Source organism: Heterocephalus glaber, unplaced genomic scaffold (assembly GCF_053883595.1).
Source record: "Heterocephalus glaber isolate CG9 unplaced genomic scaffold, H.glaber_assembly_v1.0 deba00001608, whole genome shotgun sequence".
In the NCBI taxonomy this organism is placed as follows: domain Eukaryota; kingdom Metazoa; phylum Chordata; class Mammalia; order Rodentia; family Bathyergidae; genus Heterocephalus; species Heterocephalus glaber.
Genome location: NW_028258379.1, coordinates 31,570,735 through 31,586,988, shown reverse-complemented (window position 1 = coordinate 31,586,988; position 16,254 = coordinate 31,570,735). Strand labels below are relative to the sequence as shown.

General features: G+C 35.1%; 1 protein-coding gene across 1 annotated transcript in view; it reads left to right on the top strand.

Annotated features, from left to right (window-relative positions):
* The window catches only part of Unc79 (unc-79 subunit of NALCN channel complex), a 231,959-nt gene that overhangs the window by 16,536 nt on the left and 199,169 nt on the right, over nucleotides 1–16,254 (top strand). The window contains 3 exon segments of the mRNA XM_087195499.1: nucleotides 4,366–4,458; nucleotides 11,114–11,169; nucleotides 11,967–12,096. Of these exon segments, the coding sequence (XP_087051625.1) occupies nucleotides 4,366–4,458; nucleotides 11,114–11,169; nucleotides 11,967–12,096 (279 nt within the window).

Genomic DNA, 16,254 nt, shown 5'->3' with positions numbered 1-16,254 from the left:
TTTAAATATTGCTTAAGGTAAGTTATAATCCATTAGGGTTTGGAATTTTTTCTCCTTAGTTTGTTGTATGATAACAGTAATTATGACAGCAGATTTATTATAGCATACCCTAGAACATGGTAGAATACTTCTGCAGTGTTGGTGGGCATTCTGCCTTTAGGAATGTTCACCAACCTCCCAATCTGCAAATATTTTAGTGCTGCATAGACTTCAGGGTCATAATGTATTAGTCTTTCCTTTATGTTAAACTAATATCCCCTTCTGAAGGGATGGTTATCATATACACAAACGCTCCCTAATGGAATAAATTACCTCTGCTCTCAAGGTTTGAGCAAAGGAGCAACTATGTGTCCATCCAGGTAATACAATCTGGCAAAGTATAGGAAATGACTATCTCGTGCACCAAAGGATTTTCCTTCTTCCCTTGTGACTTCCTTATTGTTGAGTCTTCAGAAAAATACAAAGTTAGGGGCAATTATTTCAAAATAGTCCAACTCAGACTTCTTATCACTTTTCTCATCTAGACCAATCCAATAAATTAGTCTTCTGCTTTCCTTCTTAGCCCTTCTAAGGACTAACTTAGCCCTCCTAACTAGTCTCGTTGCTTCTCATCTTACCCCTGCTTATTCACCACAAAAAAGCCAGAGCTGTCCTTCAGACATGTAAACCAGATCCTGACACTTCCTGCGTCCAAACCATCTAATTTCCCATCACTCTTGCAAACCAAGTTAAATGTCCTTACTTGACCTGTAAGGCCTTCTATAATTTGGCCACTGCCAACCTCACTACTTTGATCCCAGTTTCTTTATGTGTCCAGTCTGTTCATATTAGCCTTTCTGTAGTTTCAGAAAGGCACTGAGCTTTGTTTGTTTCATACTTTTTCCTCTGTCTCAAAATCCTTCTCCCAGATAGTCACATGATTTGTTTTATTACTTTCTTTAGGTTTCAGATCAAGTACCATTATCTTCCAAGATGCCTTTTCTTACTTTCTAGTTAACATAGAACCTTCTATTGCCTTCTCTCTGTTCCCTTGCTTTGCTTTATATTTCTTCACTGGCATATGTTTGCCCTTTTTTCTCAAGCAGTACATAGGAGATAAAGAAAAAAATATTGTTGAATAAATGAGTGATAAGAGCATTTGGCTGTAAATTTCAGTGACTTGAACTCTAGTCCTAATAAATATGTTGGTATTCTCATGCAAATAATTTGGTCTGTCTTTTTTGTAAAATGATTTTTTTCTGTATACTTTTTTGCGTGAGAATTGTGTAAGAGCTATACATGATGATACATTGGAACTGTAAAATGGAGGAACATGTTAAGGGATTGATAATACTCATGGAAGGAGGAATGATGGTAGTGATTGTTCTGGTCATGCTGAGAGTATAGGGACTAGGACTGAAAGCATTTAACTGTATCTCCTGAGCAAAATATTCAGTGTAAAAATTTTTCTTATTTTGGCTATCTTCTCCTTTCTGTTGTATGTATTTTTGGGGTTTTTATACTCTCATGGAGACAAGCTGTACACATGTTTACATTATGCCTTTTATTTATTTTTTATTTTTTTACATTATGCCTTTTAAACAAAATTCAATAAATGATGTGTGCTTGTGCATGTTTATTAAATTAGAGTTGCAGTGATTTATTAATTCTAGTAGAAGGGAATGAAATTGCAAGATGTTGTTTATTTGTATAAGTATAGGGGTCAATTTCATAGGGTTTTAGCAAGGTGAACACTGGCTTTATGGCTAGCCATTCTTGGGGGAGAGCATAGGTTTGTAGGGGTAACAGGGACATCCAAAGGTTGCTGAACCATTTGGGCAGTTGTCCAAATAGACTTCACCTAAATCATTCAAGACTGTTGGGCATTTCTCCCGTTTTTAAAGACCTCTAGGCATAATGACTCTCAGGCTCTCTTAACAGTAGTTTTCAACTTTGAGAAATGCTTATTAAAAGTTTGAGATGAATTGAAACAAAGACAAAAACACGTGTCCCCCCAAATCAGTAATTCTCTCTGTCTGTCTATAGGCACAAGGAATATTGTGTATACTGTGATTTTTCCCATGCTTGGGCACCTCACTGGGTATTTCCTTTCTTATTTATCATCCTTCTAGCAGTATTTCTCAAAGGGAGGCCCAAGGCTAGCTTGCATCAGAATCTCATGTGGTTATTAATTTAACATGGAGTTTCTTACTTCCCAAACTGATAAGAGTTAGAATTTCTAGATATGGGCATTCACAAAATTGAATTTGAAAGAGATCCCTGGCTAAAATTTGAGAGCATCTGCATCTTATTCTTCAGCATTTGACTCAAAGTCCTTTTTCCTTAATTACATTTGATTTAATCAAGTTTACCATCTAAGAACAATGTACTAATCTCTATATCTTTGTCTAATTATTAACACTTATTTATATCATATAGCCAAACTAATTTACTTTAGGAGCACTTATGAAGCATGATTAAAAATATGATGGATGTTTCAAGTTTTAAAGTTTATTACAGTAAAAGATACATTGCTTTGGATGCCACTCAGAATACTCCCTCTTGCTTCAAACACACCTATCCCATCATTCTTGCCACTTTCTGAAGTGGTTCTGGAGTCCTCTTTTATAAGTGTCTTCAGTTGTACTGTCATGGCTGCCTTGATGTCCTGAATCAATTAAAGTGTTTACCTTTCATGATCATTTTCACTGTGGGGTAGATCCAGAAGTAGCATGGTGCCAGATGTGGTGATAAGGTGATTGAGAACACACATCACAATGTTTTTACAAGCCTCCTTTTCTGTTGAATGGCACTCAGCAACAATGGTTGCTGTATTTTTGATTGCACCATATAAAGACACTCACAAAATAGGACTTCCAGAATTCCTTGAGAAAGTGGAAAGAATGTTGGATAAGTGTGTTCAAAATGAGGGGGAGTATTTTTGAGAGAGATTAATGGCAATGTGTCTTTTACAGTAATAAATTTTTAAATTTCTACCTTCACTGTATGATTCAATCAGACCTAGTCAATTATGGATGTTTTATTTCTTTCTGTAAAAGTGTTGTAAAGGCCACTGTCCATTATGGTGTAGAATCAATTTTCATGTATTTTATTATAAACTGTCTTTTTCTTTTTGGGTGTAGGTGAGATACATTTCCCATGTAGTGTAATTTCATATAAAATAAAATAAAGCAGGTTTGGGGGTTATTTGTTTTTTGATTGTTGCCCATGTCAATGGTCTTTTATGAATAGGAAATTAAGAGTTGACTTTTTGAGGGTTTTATACTTTGTACTTATTCTGTTCATGTTTAACAATTTGCCACATAAGCTCAAGTTTAAGGAAAAGTTTCTTCTATTTCTGCAGTTATCTCTGGCAAAGAGAAATTTCCTTTATATTTGACTCTTAAAGTTCTTCCTATTGTGGGTCCTCTCTCAATCACTGTATTTAGGAAAACAAAGTACCCTTTGGAGATGACATATCACCCCCAGTGACATCCATCAGTGGTAGTTTTGAATGCTTACCTGATACACTGTATTAAACAAAAGAGAGACATAGTAATTTACTGGTTGATGTCACCACGAACAAGACACTTAAAGATATTTTAAAAGGAGTATGTTAAGTGGAGATCATGATTATACAGTTATAAGATGGATTTTGAAGAAACAAACTTGCTTTGTGATGGAATACTTGTTGGCATACAATAAAGTGTACAGCATCTGCATTATTCACTGATTCAAAAAGTACTTTATATCAGACAGCTCAAATGGATATGAAAATGGTAAGCTTGGAAAACTAAAAAAATTGATTTTCATGGTAATGAAAATATTGATGATGAAGTTACAAGTGAAGGTTTGAATAAGACTGTTTAATGATGTATGAACATTGGAAATAAAGTTTAAATTAATATATTTTATTATACATATTTAAAATTTGTATGTATAATTAAATAAGTTACACATTATACTAGCTTATTTCATGTGTATCTCTACAAGCTAATACATTCAAGTTGGGCTTATACATAAATCTTTTATTATTGGGACAATCTTAAAATGCCTTTATATTTAGGCATATAGAGGTTCAATTTTTTCTTTCTTTTCCATCTTGGGAGTAGAGATCACACGAAAGTACAACTCTGATAAAGTCATTACATCATGTTCTAGCATTGTTCCCTCTCCTTGTAGATTCTTTCTAGATGTTTGCTGTGGATGATGACAAGTTTACCATTGTATACAAGAAAAATTTTGTGGTTTTATTTGTGCAAAACATCCATTGGTTTGATTAGGACTTCATTTTAAGTTCCTTAGTTCTTATGCTCTATGCAAAGTAACAAGTGTATATGCCTAAATTTATGTATTAAACTCTAATATAAAAAATTTTGGTTTCAGTGGGCTCCTCCAGGAAAGAAGGTGTTCCTGCCCATGTGAATCTCTCTGCATCCTCCATGTTAATGATTGCAATGCAGTACACATCTAATCCAGGTAAGTAGAAATCTGAGCAACTTGACTAATTCCAGAACCAATCACTAAATAAGATTCAATAAGCAAGCTGGAAAGTTTATGCAAAAACTTCGTTTTGTGGAATAGGCAACTGGAGATAAGTTAGAAATCACTTTTGAATTAAAATAAAATTTTCTTGTCTGTTGCAGTAGTAGTGACCTTGTTGACAAGTAATATTTTTACAATATATGAGGGTAAAATTTTACAATATTACTGGAAATTGATTGAATATAAGTATATAGAAATAGTTAAAACTAGAGAAATATAAAAACCATCTGCAATTTTGACAATTAATGATAACTACTCTTAATAAATTGGTAAATTTGCTCCTCTAATGCCATGTGAATATTCTTTTACCTTAGAAGAAATTATAAAAGAAGGACTCATGAGTTAAAGGTCATGAAAAAATTTCAGTAGTCCCACTATTTGTGCATAAAAGTGCTTGTCTCATTGTGACTTGTTGCACATTATGATGAAAAATAAAAATAATAATATCTCATTTTTATGTCTTAGATTACTAGCGATGTTGGAAAGGTTTATGACTTGACTTTGTTCAATTCCCATTTGTCAGCCTAGTTGCAGATGAACTTGGGAATCTGACATAAAAGAGAGCTGACTGTTGGAATCAAATGCTAAGATATGACCTCACTCTTTATTTTCACTTAATGTTAATTTGGAAAGTGATCAAATTTCATGGCATTACATTTAACCTTTTGTTTAATTAAGTTGACTAATAATTGAGCTTTTGACAGAAAATGAAGGAAAATATATATTTTTTTCATTTCAAAATCTTTATCCTTCTTGGTCTGCAGTGTCACCCTTGTCTTTTTTTTTTTCTTCCTTGAGATGGAGTCTTCTTGTGCTGCCTAGGCTTGCGTCACCATACTCCCATCCTTTGTCTTAGTCGGGATGCTATAACAAAATGCCATACATTGGGTGGCTTGCAAACCACGTTAATTTCTCACAGTTCCAGAGCCTGGGAAGTCAAGATCAAGGTGTTAGCATCTAGTTAGAGGGCTGCCTAATCACTTTATTAACTTCTTGGTATGACTTTAATGGTCTCTGCTTCTTATTTGATTGATAATTCTGTCTTTAAATAATTTCCCTCTTTTTGAATCTTGGTATAAAGAGTCAGAAGAAGTCAGGCCACTCTTTCTACACTTCTCTAAGAAATTTCTTCAGGCAAATATGTAATTTTGTCACTCACAAGTTCTATCCTCTACAAAACACTGGGATATGAACATAACTCAGCCAAGTCCTTTGCCACTTTTATAACAATAATGGCCTATGGTCCAGTTTCCAGTAGCATGTTCCTCATTTCTGTCTGTCATCAGAATTGCCTATACTGTCCATATTTCTGCCAACATTCTTTTCAGGATCACTTAAATACTCTCTAAGAAGATTGAGGCTTTCTCTATAGATCTGCTCTTTTATTTCTGAGTCCTCACTAGAACTTTTTTTAAAAAATTCACTTACAGCAATGTAGGCTTTTCTAGAATGCACCCCAAATTGATATAGCTCCTACTCATTACTCTGTTTCAAAGTTCCTTCAGCATTTTTGGTTATTTGTTACAGCAACACCCCACTATTTAGTACCAATTTTCTGTTTTAAACTGTGTAGAATGCTGTAACATAAACATATGGTGAGGGCCCACTTCCTGACTCACAAATAGTATCTTTGGAGTGTGTCCTCAAATGGCAGAAAAGGCAGAGGAATTCTCTGTAACTTATTTTATAAGGGTATTTACTAACCCTCTCATGATGGTTCTGCCCTCATGATCTAATCATCCCCCAGTAACCCCACCTCCTAATACCATTACATTGGGGATTTGGATTTAACATGAATTTTGAGGTGACACATTCAGTCCATGGCATCATTTAAGTATGAACTCCCTTATGATTACTATATGAATTTAATTAAAAGGTGTATTTTGGGAAAGTTATATCTCATGTTCTCTCTGTTTAGGACATCAGAATATAATTATATTTACTATAGATTGTCTTCTAGGAAAAAAAAAGCTCTTCATTTGGAATCTAGTTAACTAAAGTCTTCTGAGGCTTATGTCCTAATGTAGGAAAAGTAGGAATGCAGCATGCATAAAATCATGTACTTTGAGATTAGATGTGTATTGATTCATATCTGAGCTTACCTCCAAATTGCCTGTTAGTGTAACCTTGAGCAAGTTTTCTCATCTATAAAATGGGGATAATCTTAAAATGTTGTTTTGAAGAATGTAATGAGTTAAATATATGTAAATTGCTCACTTGGCTTAGTGACTGGCATATTGTAAGTGCTCAATAAATAGCAATGTGAATCCCTACAATATGATGTTTTCTTCTTCAAGTTGTATATTTCACTGGAAAATTGCTGTGATCCGAGAGTTATGTTATTGGCAAGTCTTTATCTTTTTGGTTTCGTGAACAGTCTCTCCATTTATTTAGATATTTTGTTACTTTTGGTTACAATTTATAGTTTTTAGCATACAGGCCTTCCATATTTTTGTTCAATTTATCCTGAAATACTTCATTTCAATTATCCTATTTAAATGGAGTTTATGTCCTTTTTCTAATTTCTTGCTACTAGCATATAACTATATAAAATATATAGCATATATAAAATATAGTTGATTTTTTAGTAAATTCATTTACTAGTTCAGGTGATTGTTTTGTGTATTAGTATTTTCAATCTAAACAATCATGTCATCTTCAATTTACATTAATTCTAATAGTTCTGTATAGGAATTCTATTTGGTAAATTGACAGTTTCAAATATTGAGTCTATTTTAATGCCATATGTCTTTAAAATATTCTTTATTAGTACATATTTGAAGTACGTAATGATTATATTTATTTTATGGAGTTGTTACATGTGCATAATACATCTTGGTTCTTTTTTTATCCCCTGTCTCTCCTCTCTCTTCCTACTCTTTCTCTTAGTTCCTTCCTAGTGCAAAACCTCTATTTTTTCTCTTTATTTCATCTCCTTTCCTTCCCTTCTCTTCTCCTCTCTGTCTCTGGTTTCCCCATTCATTTGAAAAAGATCTCCCTACCTCCTATTTATCTTCTATTTTGCTCTCTCTCTCTCCATATAGATAATTTTTCTCATATTAGAGGAACCATGCAATATTTAAGCTCATGCTTCTGACTTATTTCACTTAATATTGTGGTTTCAAGATGCATCCATTTAGCTACGGATGCCTCAAGTTTATCTTTCTTTATCTTCATGTGTTCATGGGGGAATGTTTATAGCCAGATATTCCATAGTAGAAATTATATTTCCTACCCTAAAATAGTCTTATAATGTGGGAAACAGTTAAGAAGTGAGGCATTGTTCACCAGGGGCACTCTGGGATCAAGTACTAGGACACCATTCTTTTTTTTTTTTTTTTTTTGGTACCGGAAATCGAACTTGGGACCTTGTGCTTGTGAGGCAGGCAGCAAAACCACTGAGCTAAATCCCCGGCCCGGCATCATTCTTCTGTTTATATTTTTGTTGGGAGAAGCAAGAAGTGGCAGGTTGGTTCTTGCAGCTTATTGTGTGTTAAAGGCAGAACACAGTACTTGCTCAGGGACCTCCTGTGTACTTGGCTCGTGTTTGGTAGTGTGAAAACCACACAGACATGTAAAAATGGTGCTTTCTGTGGAACATATGTTTAATTGGGAATACTAGGCATAGTCACATACATCAGTAATTAAAAATGAAAGTAGTATGTGGAAAGTAACAAAAAAATGCTGTAGATGGTACTAATTCATTAGAAGGAGAGAACTCCATAGATCAAATGGATCAGGAAGGCATCATGCCACTTGAGCAAAGAAAATATACAGAGTTTTGATTGATAGGGTAAGTGGGGCATTCTGGGAGAGAAGTAGCTTAAACATATGGGCTTCTCAGGACTGTTCATGGGGCAGTTGGTGCAACACTGAATAAGGTTCCTACAGCAGACTCATATAGAATAGCAAACACTATGTAAGAGAAAGTGTCCTGGTACATCTATACTTGAGGACTCAGTGATGGCTTAAGGACAAACTTCTGTTTCTATAGTGATTCTTCAACAAATAACCACTGACTATGGAACACAGTGGTGAGCAAAACAGAACTGAATCCTGCCTTCACCTATCATATGGTAGGGCGTGGAGAACATATTAATCAAATAATCATAAATCAAGTATAAAGTTTCAATCATAGCAAGTGCTTAAAGTATCTTGTGTTATGAGACTCCGTAAAAGAATATTTTTGTGCTGGAGATAGTGGTACATGCTTATAATCCCAGCACTCCGGAGGCTGAGGCAGGGAGATCGCCATGAGTGTGGGGCTAGTGAGTTCAAGTAGTTTAAGCCTGAACTATGAAAGAAAGAGAGAGAGAAATTTAGCCCTTCTTGAGGAGAACAGGAAGGGGCTTCCTGAGAGAGCAACTTTTGTTCTGAGAAGTCAGTGATGAGTATCTTAAGATGGCCTACAAGCTGGGAGTGGGATAGGGTTCCAGGCAGAGGAACCTCATGTGTCAAGAGGGAGCTTGTTAAGCTGGTGGGACTGAGGGATCACTGTAGCCCTCTGGATGAGGGTTGCTTGCTGTGACATGAAACTTAGAGAGCAAGCAGGATGACATGGGCTCTATTAGGGAGTCCTGTGTTTATACCAGAGGCGCTCTGATGGATGCCTATGTGTCACTCTGATTTCAATTGAGACTGAATTGAAGAGGAGCCAGATTAGGTATATGTTCAAGCATGTCAAAAGCAGAGGCAATTGAAATTGGGAAAAGTAGACTTATTTAGAGCTATTAAAGAAGTAAAATTGAGAGGTCTTTGTGACATATTGAGTACAGTGGGTTTCTGGTTTGTACTAACTGGATGATGCATGGTTGTTCACTGATAAAGTAGGCAGTAGCAGATGAGGCTTCTCAGGGAAGATTATGAGATCTGTTTTGGACATGTGTTCAAAGTGCCTGTAAGATGCCTAACAGGAGGAGTATGTAGCTGTGTTATGGGTCTAGAGTTCAGAACTGAACTCTAGACTACAGGTAAAATGAACTTTAAGCCTACATGCAAGTGTCCAGTGACCTTCATTGAATTGTGTGTTGATGATTACTTTAGTTATATAAGAGTGTGAGATTGCTTAGGGGATAACATTGAATGAAAAGTAAAGTGGGTCAGGCATGGTGGTACACACATGTAATCTCAGCACTGAAGCTGAGACAGGAGGATTGAAAATTTGAGCCCAGCCCGAGCAACTTAGCAACTTAGTGAGACCCTGTCTCAAAAGAAGAAAAAAAAGATTAAAAGGGGTTAGGGTTGTAGCTCAGTGTGATGGCCCCCTGTTCAATCCCTAGTACTGCCCCCCTGCCCAAAGTCTTGGAAATTTCCACAATGAGACAAGGAGGGCCAAAGGATGAAGAAGAAGTTGCCAAGGATATTGAGAGGTTGTATCTGGCTGACTTTAAACTACAAGCATATTTGCAGTTTGCTTATTAGAGAGTCTTAAAGATAGCTCCACAATATTAGGGGGCTTTGACAGTGTCTTTGTGTTTCTGTTGGACTTCTCAATATATTTGTACAATGGTAGCCACAGTGGAGGGTATTATATATTCATACAATCAGTCAGAGTCCTTAGAGAAGTCTTCGGGTAAGCCTCTTTCCTTTTATCAGAGGGAGAGAGAGGGAGAGGGAGAGAGAGAGGGACAGAGAGAGAATATGTCTCAGAAATTCCCCAGTAGATTCTCTCTTAGGTCTTCCTGGCCACGACTAGTCCCACATCCACCCTAGCTACAAGGGGGTCTGGGAAAATTTGTGTGTTGGCATATGACAAGGAAGAAAGTGTTATTGATAGCATTTGAGTGGGAACAATAGTGTCCACCACAGGTGAAAGAATGGGTCACAAATCCATGACGCCTTTGAAAAGGAGACTGGTCAACAGAATTGAATGTTGCTGACAAGTCAAGAAATTGCAGGCTGAAAAATGTCCATTAAATTGAATGACATAGAGGTCATTGGTAACTAAAATGTGACCATCTTCAGGGTCACAATGGAGCTAGAAGGTAGATTAGGGAAGGTAGCAAATGGGCATCTAGAATGAAAGTGTCTTTCATCCTCAAGCTAACACAGGCACATCAGGGGGGGTTTGTTCTTGTGTAGGTTCTAAAAGTTCCTCTGTAAGGTGGAATAGATGATCAAATGGTAAGAGTCCCAGTCTCATCCCATCGGATGTCACTTGGTCTCAGTCCAACCTTAGGCAAGATTGAGGATGAAGTCTGAGTTTCCTTCAGCAACAAGCTCTCAGCATAATATTTGTTGCATAATGAATACTCAGTAAATATAAGCTTTTATGATCTTATTTAGCTACTTTTCCTATGCATTTCTTGATTTCACTGACACAAGATTATGGTATTAAAATAAGTTTACTAAAGACTCTTAATATGTCTTTTGTAAATATGATGTGTGAAATATTGCTCAAGGATCTTGGAATAAAGCTTGATAAAGACAAGGACTAATATGATTTTTGCAAAGTAGGAATCCAAGTGGATAAATAATTTCCAATTTAATGATTAGAGTGAAAAGTCATACTAAAGTAGTTAATTATATCTCAAAGGATGTTTTATATGGTATTACATTTCATATACAAATCGCATTTTCTTCCTTACAGTGTATCATTGTCAGTTACTGGAATGCCTCATGAAATATAAACAAGAAGTTTGGAAAGTAAGTTTTGGGTCAAATTTAAACCATACTCACTAACTTATGTAATATACATTACAGCTGTTATTTGGGTCAAATTTATCAATGTCTTTATTTTTTTGAGGCAGGGCCTATGCTTTTTACTTATAATTTAGAGCAGAAACTAAACTTTAAGAACGGGCTGTTTTAGGGCTGGGAATGTATGAGGCCCTGGCTTCAATCCTCTCTTAAAAAAAAAGAAATAACTATCTTGACAGATAAAGTAATTAAATGCATCTTATTCTTGGAATTAGGAAATTATATTGTGTGACAAGTATTTTTAGTTTGAGAAATTGCTTGAGAATCCGTCTTCTTCCAAATAGGAGACATTACATGTTAAGAAATATGATTAGGAAGGGCCGGGGATTTAGCTCAGTGGTTCCTCTGCCTGCCTTGCAAGCGCAAGGTCCCGAGTTCAATCCCTGGTACCAAAAAAAGAGAAAAGAAATATGATTAGGAAAATATTTTTATTGCAGTGTTTGACATGCTGGTGTATGCTATTTTGAAATTTTTCTGTAACATGAATCTGATTAGAGATATTAAAAAAGTGCATTTTTAAACTCCCTCTTGGGGAATTATTTAAGAAGGACAAATAAATAAATACTAAAAATAATGTCTTTATGTGGTCTATTCTGTGTAGCATGCCTATATGATGAAATTCCAGGGAAATTACTCACCTCAATCACTGCATAGGAATTTTCACTGCTCTGGTAATATTGAACGAGCAAGATTTATTTTCATTTGATGATGCTAAGTCAAAATATGCTTCCTGTTTCCTTTAGGATCTTTTGTATGTGATTGCCTATGGGCCTTCACAGGTGAAACCTCCAGCTGTGCAAATGCTTTTCCACTACTGGCCCAATTTAAAACCTCCTGGGGCAATAAGCGAGTACAGGGGGTTGCAGTACACAGGTAAGAAGAGAAGAGCCCTGTGATGCCCCCTCTGTATTTCTCCTGTGCCACATTTACCTTACCTACCTTTAAAAAAAAATCTTGCCAGATTATATGTACTGTGCCTTGGGACATTGTCACACATCCTTTCTGAAACTAGGCAGTTTAAAAATGAATTAGCTAGCCAAGTGTGGTAGTCCCAGCTACTGTGAAAGCTGAGGTATAAGGATCGCTTGGACCAAGTTTGGGTCAGTTCTGGGTAGCAAAGAGAAACTCTATCTCCTTAAAAAGATTAATTAACTAAAATCAGTTTCAGAAGTATCTATGACAACATAGTAAATTGCCTAAGTTCCAGTTCTATTTGCTGTACAGCGGGCCTGTGGTCTTAACTATTGCTGAGATAAATCTCTACAAAATCATGAGCATAAGATTAATGTCGTGAATTTACTCATCATTTAGCAAAAACCCCACCTGGCTAATTCTGCTCTGGTAAGAAGAGTTCCATCATTTTCAGTGTTGCCATTTGATGCACTAAATAAAAATTAATGACCCCGATAACCTCATTTGTTTAGGTAGAGCCAAAGATTGATGAGTCTTGGTGTAATTAATCATAAGAAGTAAATACTAACTTTAAATGTAATGACAGATATCTACCAAAACCTTTGCAAAGCCAACCAACTAACCCACTCACTCCAGGTTCTAGGCTGGTGTTTATGTATTTTAAAAATCAAAGAAAAAAATCTTATGACTAATGGAGTTTCTAATGACCCCCAACACCCTGTATACATATTTTTCTGAAAACTGGAGGGATAGATATTTTTGCAAGGTTAGCTTTTATTCAATTTATTGCAAGACTGTATACTCATGTTCTGAGAATATACTCATTGGCATCACTCATCTTTATGAAGGTGATTTAAGGTGGTTCTAAGGGGATTTAACTTATTTCAGGTGTCTGATTTGTATTTCTGATGAAAGATTTAAAGCCAAGTGTTAGAGATATTCATACTCATAGTTTGGGTTTTCATAACGCTTGGTGGGCTTATTCTACCCAGAATAGTAAGTGGTGACAATAATATTAATAAGACAATTAAGGTACATGTAAGCAAATTTCTTAAATTTACAAATTGGTATCATTAGTATTTCATATCATTGATAGTAGAGAATGTTTCAGAGTTGCTAAGTGAATAATTTGAATGTAAAATTGGCAGAAAGTTGGACACAATGTAATAAAAGATGAATCCACTGAAATAAAGATAATCCTTTTCTTATTAGGTACCTGAAATCAGTATGTGTGTGATGTTTGAATGGAAAATCCGTATCAAATGAAATTTATTTACTTGATAACTATTTAATGAGTAGCTGCAATGTGCCAAATACTGTACTTTTTGTTGAGAATACAGTAGCTAACACAAAGCCAGATCTTGTGTGTTTAATACAATCTAGATATGAAAGTTAATTCATTTTATTCAACAAATATTTATGAGGTTTCTGCTATTATTCAGTAGTATCCAGTATTATCCAGGTATTATTCTGGGCACTGAAGTGGGGAACAAACAGATGAGCTCATTAACATCTTGGAGCTTACGTTGTAGTTGTGGGGAAGATTTAGAGACTGCCTTTCAGTGTAAGAAGTGCTAAAGTAGAGCAAATATAGAGAGCCGTGGGAACACATAGAAAAGTCTCCAGACTTACTCTGACGGTAGGCAAGTTTGAGGAATACCATTTTTTAAAGAAAATTCTTGAATGAGAGACATTTGAGCGGATTCCTAAAGTATTGATATGCATACAACAGGTGTCAGAGGAGACTGAGCCACGAAGGGATAAACTGTGGGTTGGAAACAGAAGGAACTGCATGGGTTTGGACTTGGAGGCAGAAGGCAGCTTGATGGTATTTAGGAAGTAGAAAAAGTCAAATACAGCCAGGCAGTGGAGTGAGGAGAATAGCCATAGCTGAGCAGAAAGGCTGGTAGGGCCTGTGGTAGAGTTGGGATTTAATCTAACATCAAAGGAAACCAGGAATATGTTTTAAGTGGAGAAATCATTTGATAAAATTTGCCTATTCACAGAATGCCAGAAACTCAGCATGCCTCTGGTATGGGCCAGCTAAAGCTGTCTTCAATAAAGTTGCTTAGCCTATGCCTACTAAGATCAGAGCAACTCTTTAATCTTCTCTTGGGCTATTTGGCCCAGATGTGGCTAAGGACATTCATTCTTTTTTTTTTTTTTTTGGTACTGGGGATCAAACTCGGGTCTTTGCACTTGCGCACCAGGCAGCGAAACCACTGAGCTAAATCCCCGGCCTAGGGCATTCATTCTTCAGTCCACCTTTGCAGTCACACATCCATGCTTCCTTTTGTTTGTCATGGTGTTAAGTATCTACCAGGCATTCTGTATAGGAAATGAAAGATCATGGAAAATATCATTCTGATCTGTATATTGGTGTTTATTCAATACTACATACTTGTCTGATATTTTACTATTTTATCTGGTTTTTAAGCTTTAAAAATCTTTTATTGTCTGATGTTTTTAGCTTTCTAGTTGAATTTATGGATGAAGCACCTTATTAGGATTTACAGACATTTTTTTCAATTTATCTACACAAACGTTTTGAGTGGTTTTATTTCAATTCTACAGATGATGAGTGGGACGGAGTTTAAGTAACATGCCTACATTCACGGATAATGAGGGCACAGCTTGAATTTGAAATCCACATTTTTCTACTCTTTATCAGTGTGACATCACTTTTGTCTGTTCAGTTCTTTAATTAAATTTTAGCTGGAGCATTAGAATTTTTCACAGTGCATGCTTCAATGAAGGGAATTTTCAGTAGTTACATGGTACTGCAGTCCCAAAGAATTTTAGTAATAAAATTATACAGTGACAGGATTTTATGGGCTTGGAAGTTCAAAGATGAAATTTTCTTAGGGATCAGAAACTTTTCCAGTGAGATGTTTCCTTTTTTTTTTTAAGAAAAGCACATTTTATTTTTTACAAAAAGGAAAATTGCTTATGTATGGACAAATGTAAATGAACACCCAGAAATTTCTCACTGAATTTTTGATACATGTTTTAAAGATAACATTGTATATAATTATACAAGTATCCCCTAATCTTTTAGTATAAAATTTCAAATATAGAAACATTTAAGGAATAATCCTGTAAATACACATAGCTTTAATAATTGTTATGAATCCATTGTACTAGCTTTGGTATTGATTCACAGTAATTTTCTTTTTTTCACAGTAATTTTAAATATACTTATATGTTTACAAATTATGTACTGTTTTTTAAATACAGTTAACATGGGAATATTTACAGCTCTTAAGAACATCAAAGAATGAGAATTTGATGATCTACAGTGTTTGTCTCCTTTTGGTTTATTACTGTTTATTAGTTGTACCAACAACTACTCCAGTTATTTTGTTTATCAAATACGATTCTTACAGATATAAAATTGGAGTCTCATATTTTTTGTGTGATTCTTACATGTATACATGTATTTAAAATAGGATTTCTTCTGTTAAAAGAGATGCAAAAAATTATAAGAAGTTTATTGACAATGAAAACAATTATGTTGTCTTAAACAGCTCTGATTTTGTAGGAAAGAAAGAAATCATGTAGCAATTTTCTTGTAACAATGTCCTAATTAGTAAATAATTCAGTTTTGTACCAATGAACTCCAATTCTTATTGTTTAGTCTTGATTTGAATTATGGATCAAAAGACATAAGATACACATTTCTAAGAGACTTTTGCAAAAGTAAATAAAAGAATAACTAAAGATAGCACAAAATTAAACTTGATGTAGGCTATATTATATAAATATAGGCTAACTGCACATTGGTATGGGTGGATTCTTCAATTGTATATAAGGTCTGTTCTTTTCTGTCATAATTTCTCCATTATTACTTTCTTTGCTTTTTACTAAATTGATTTTATATCTCATAATTAAAAATATTGAAAAAATTTTAGTGCTTTATATACATGCAGAAAAACACACAAATTGTATGTGTATGTGGAATACCTCCTTGTCATGTGCTTCCTCTCAAGTGATTACCTCCTTCTTTCCAATACCAGAGATTAGTTTTGCTTGTTTTTGAATTTTATAGAAATTGAAGTAAATGTTATTTATGTGGGTGTGTTTGTGTGTTGTCCATGATGTTGAGGATAATTGTACTTC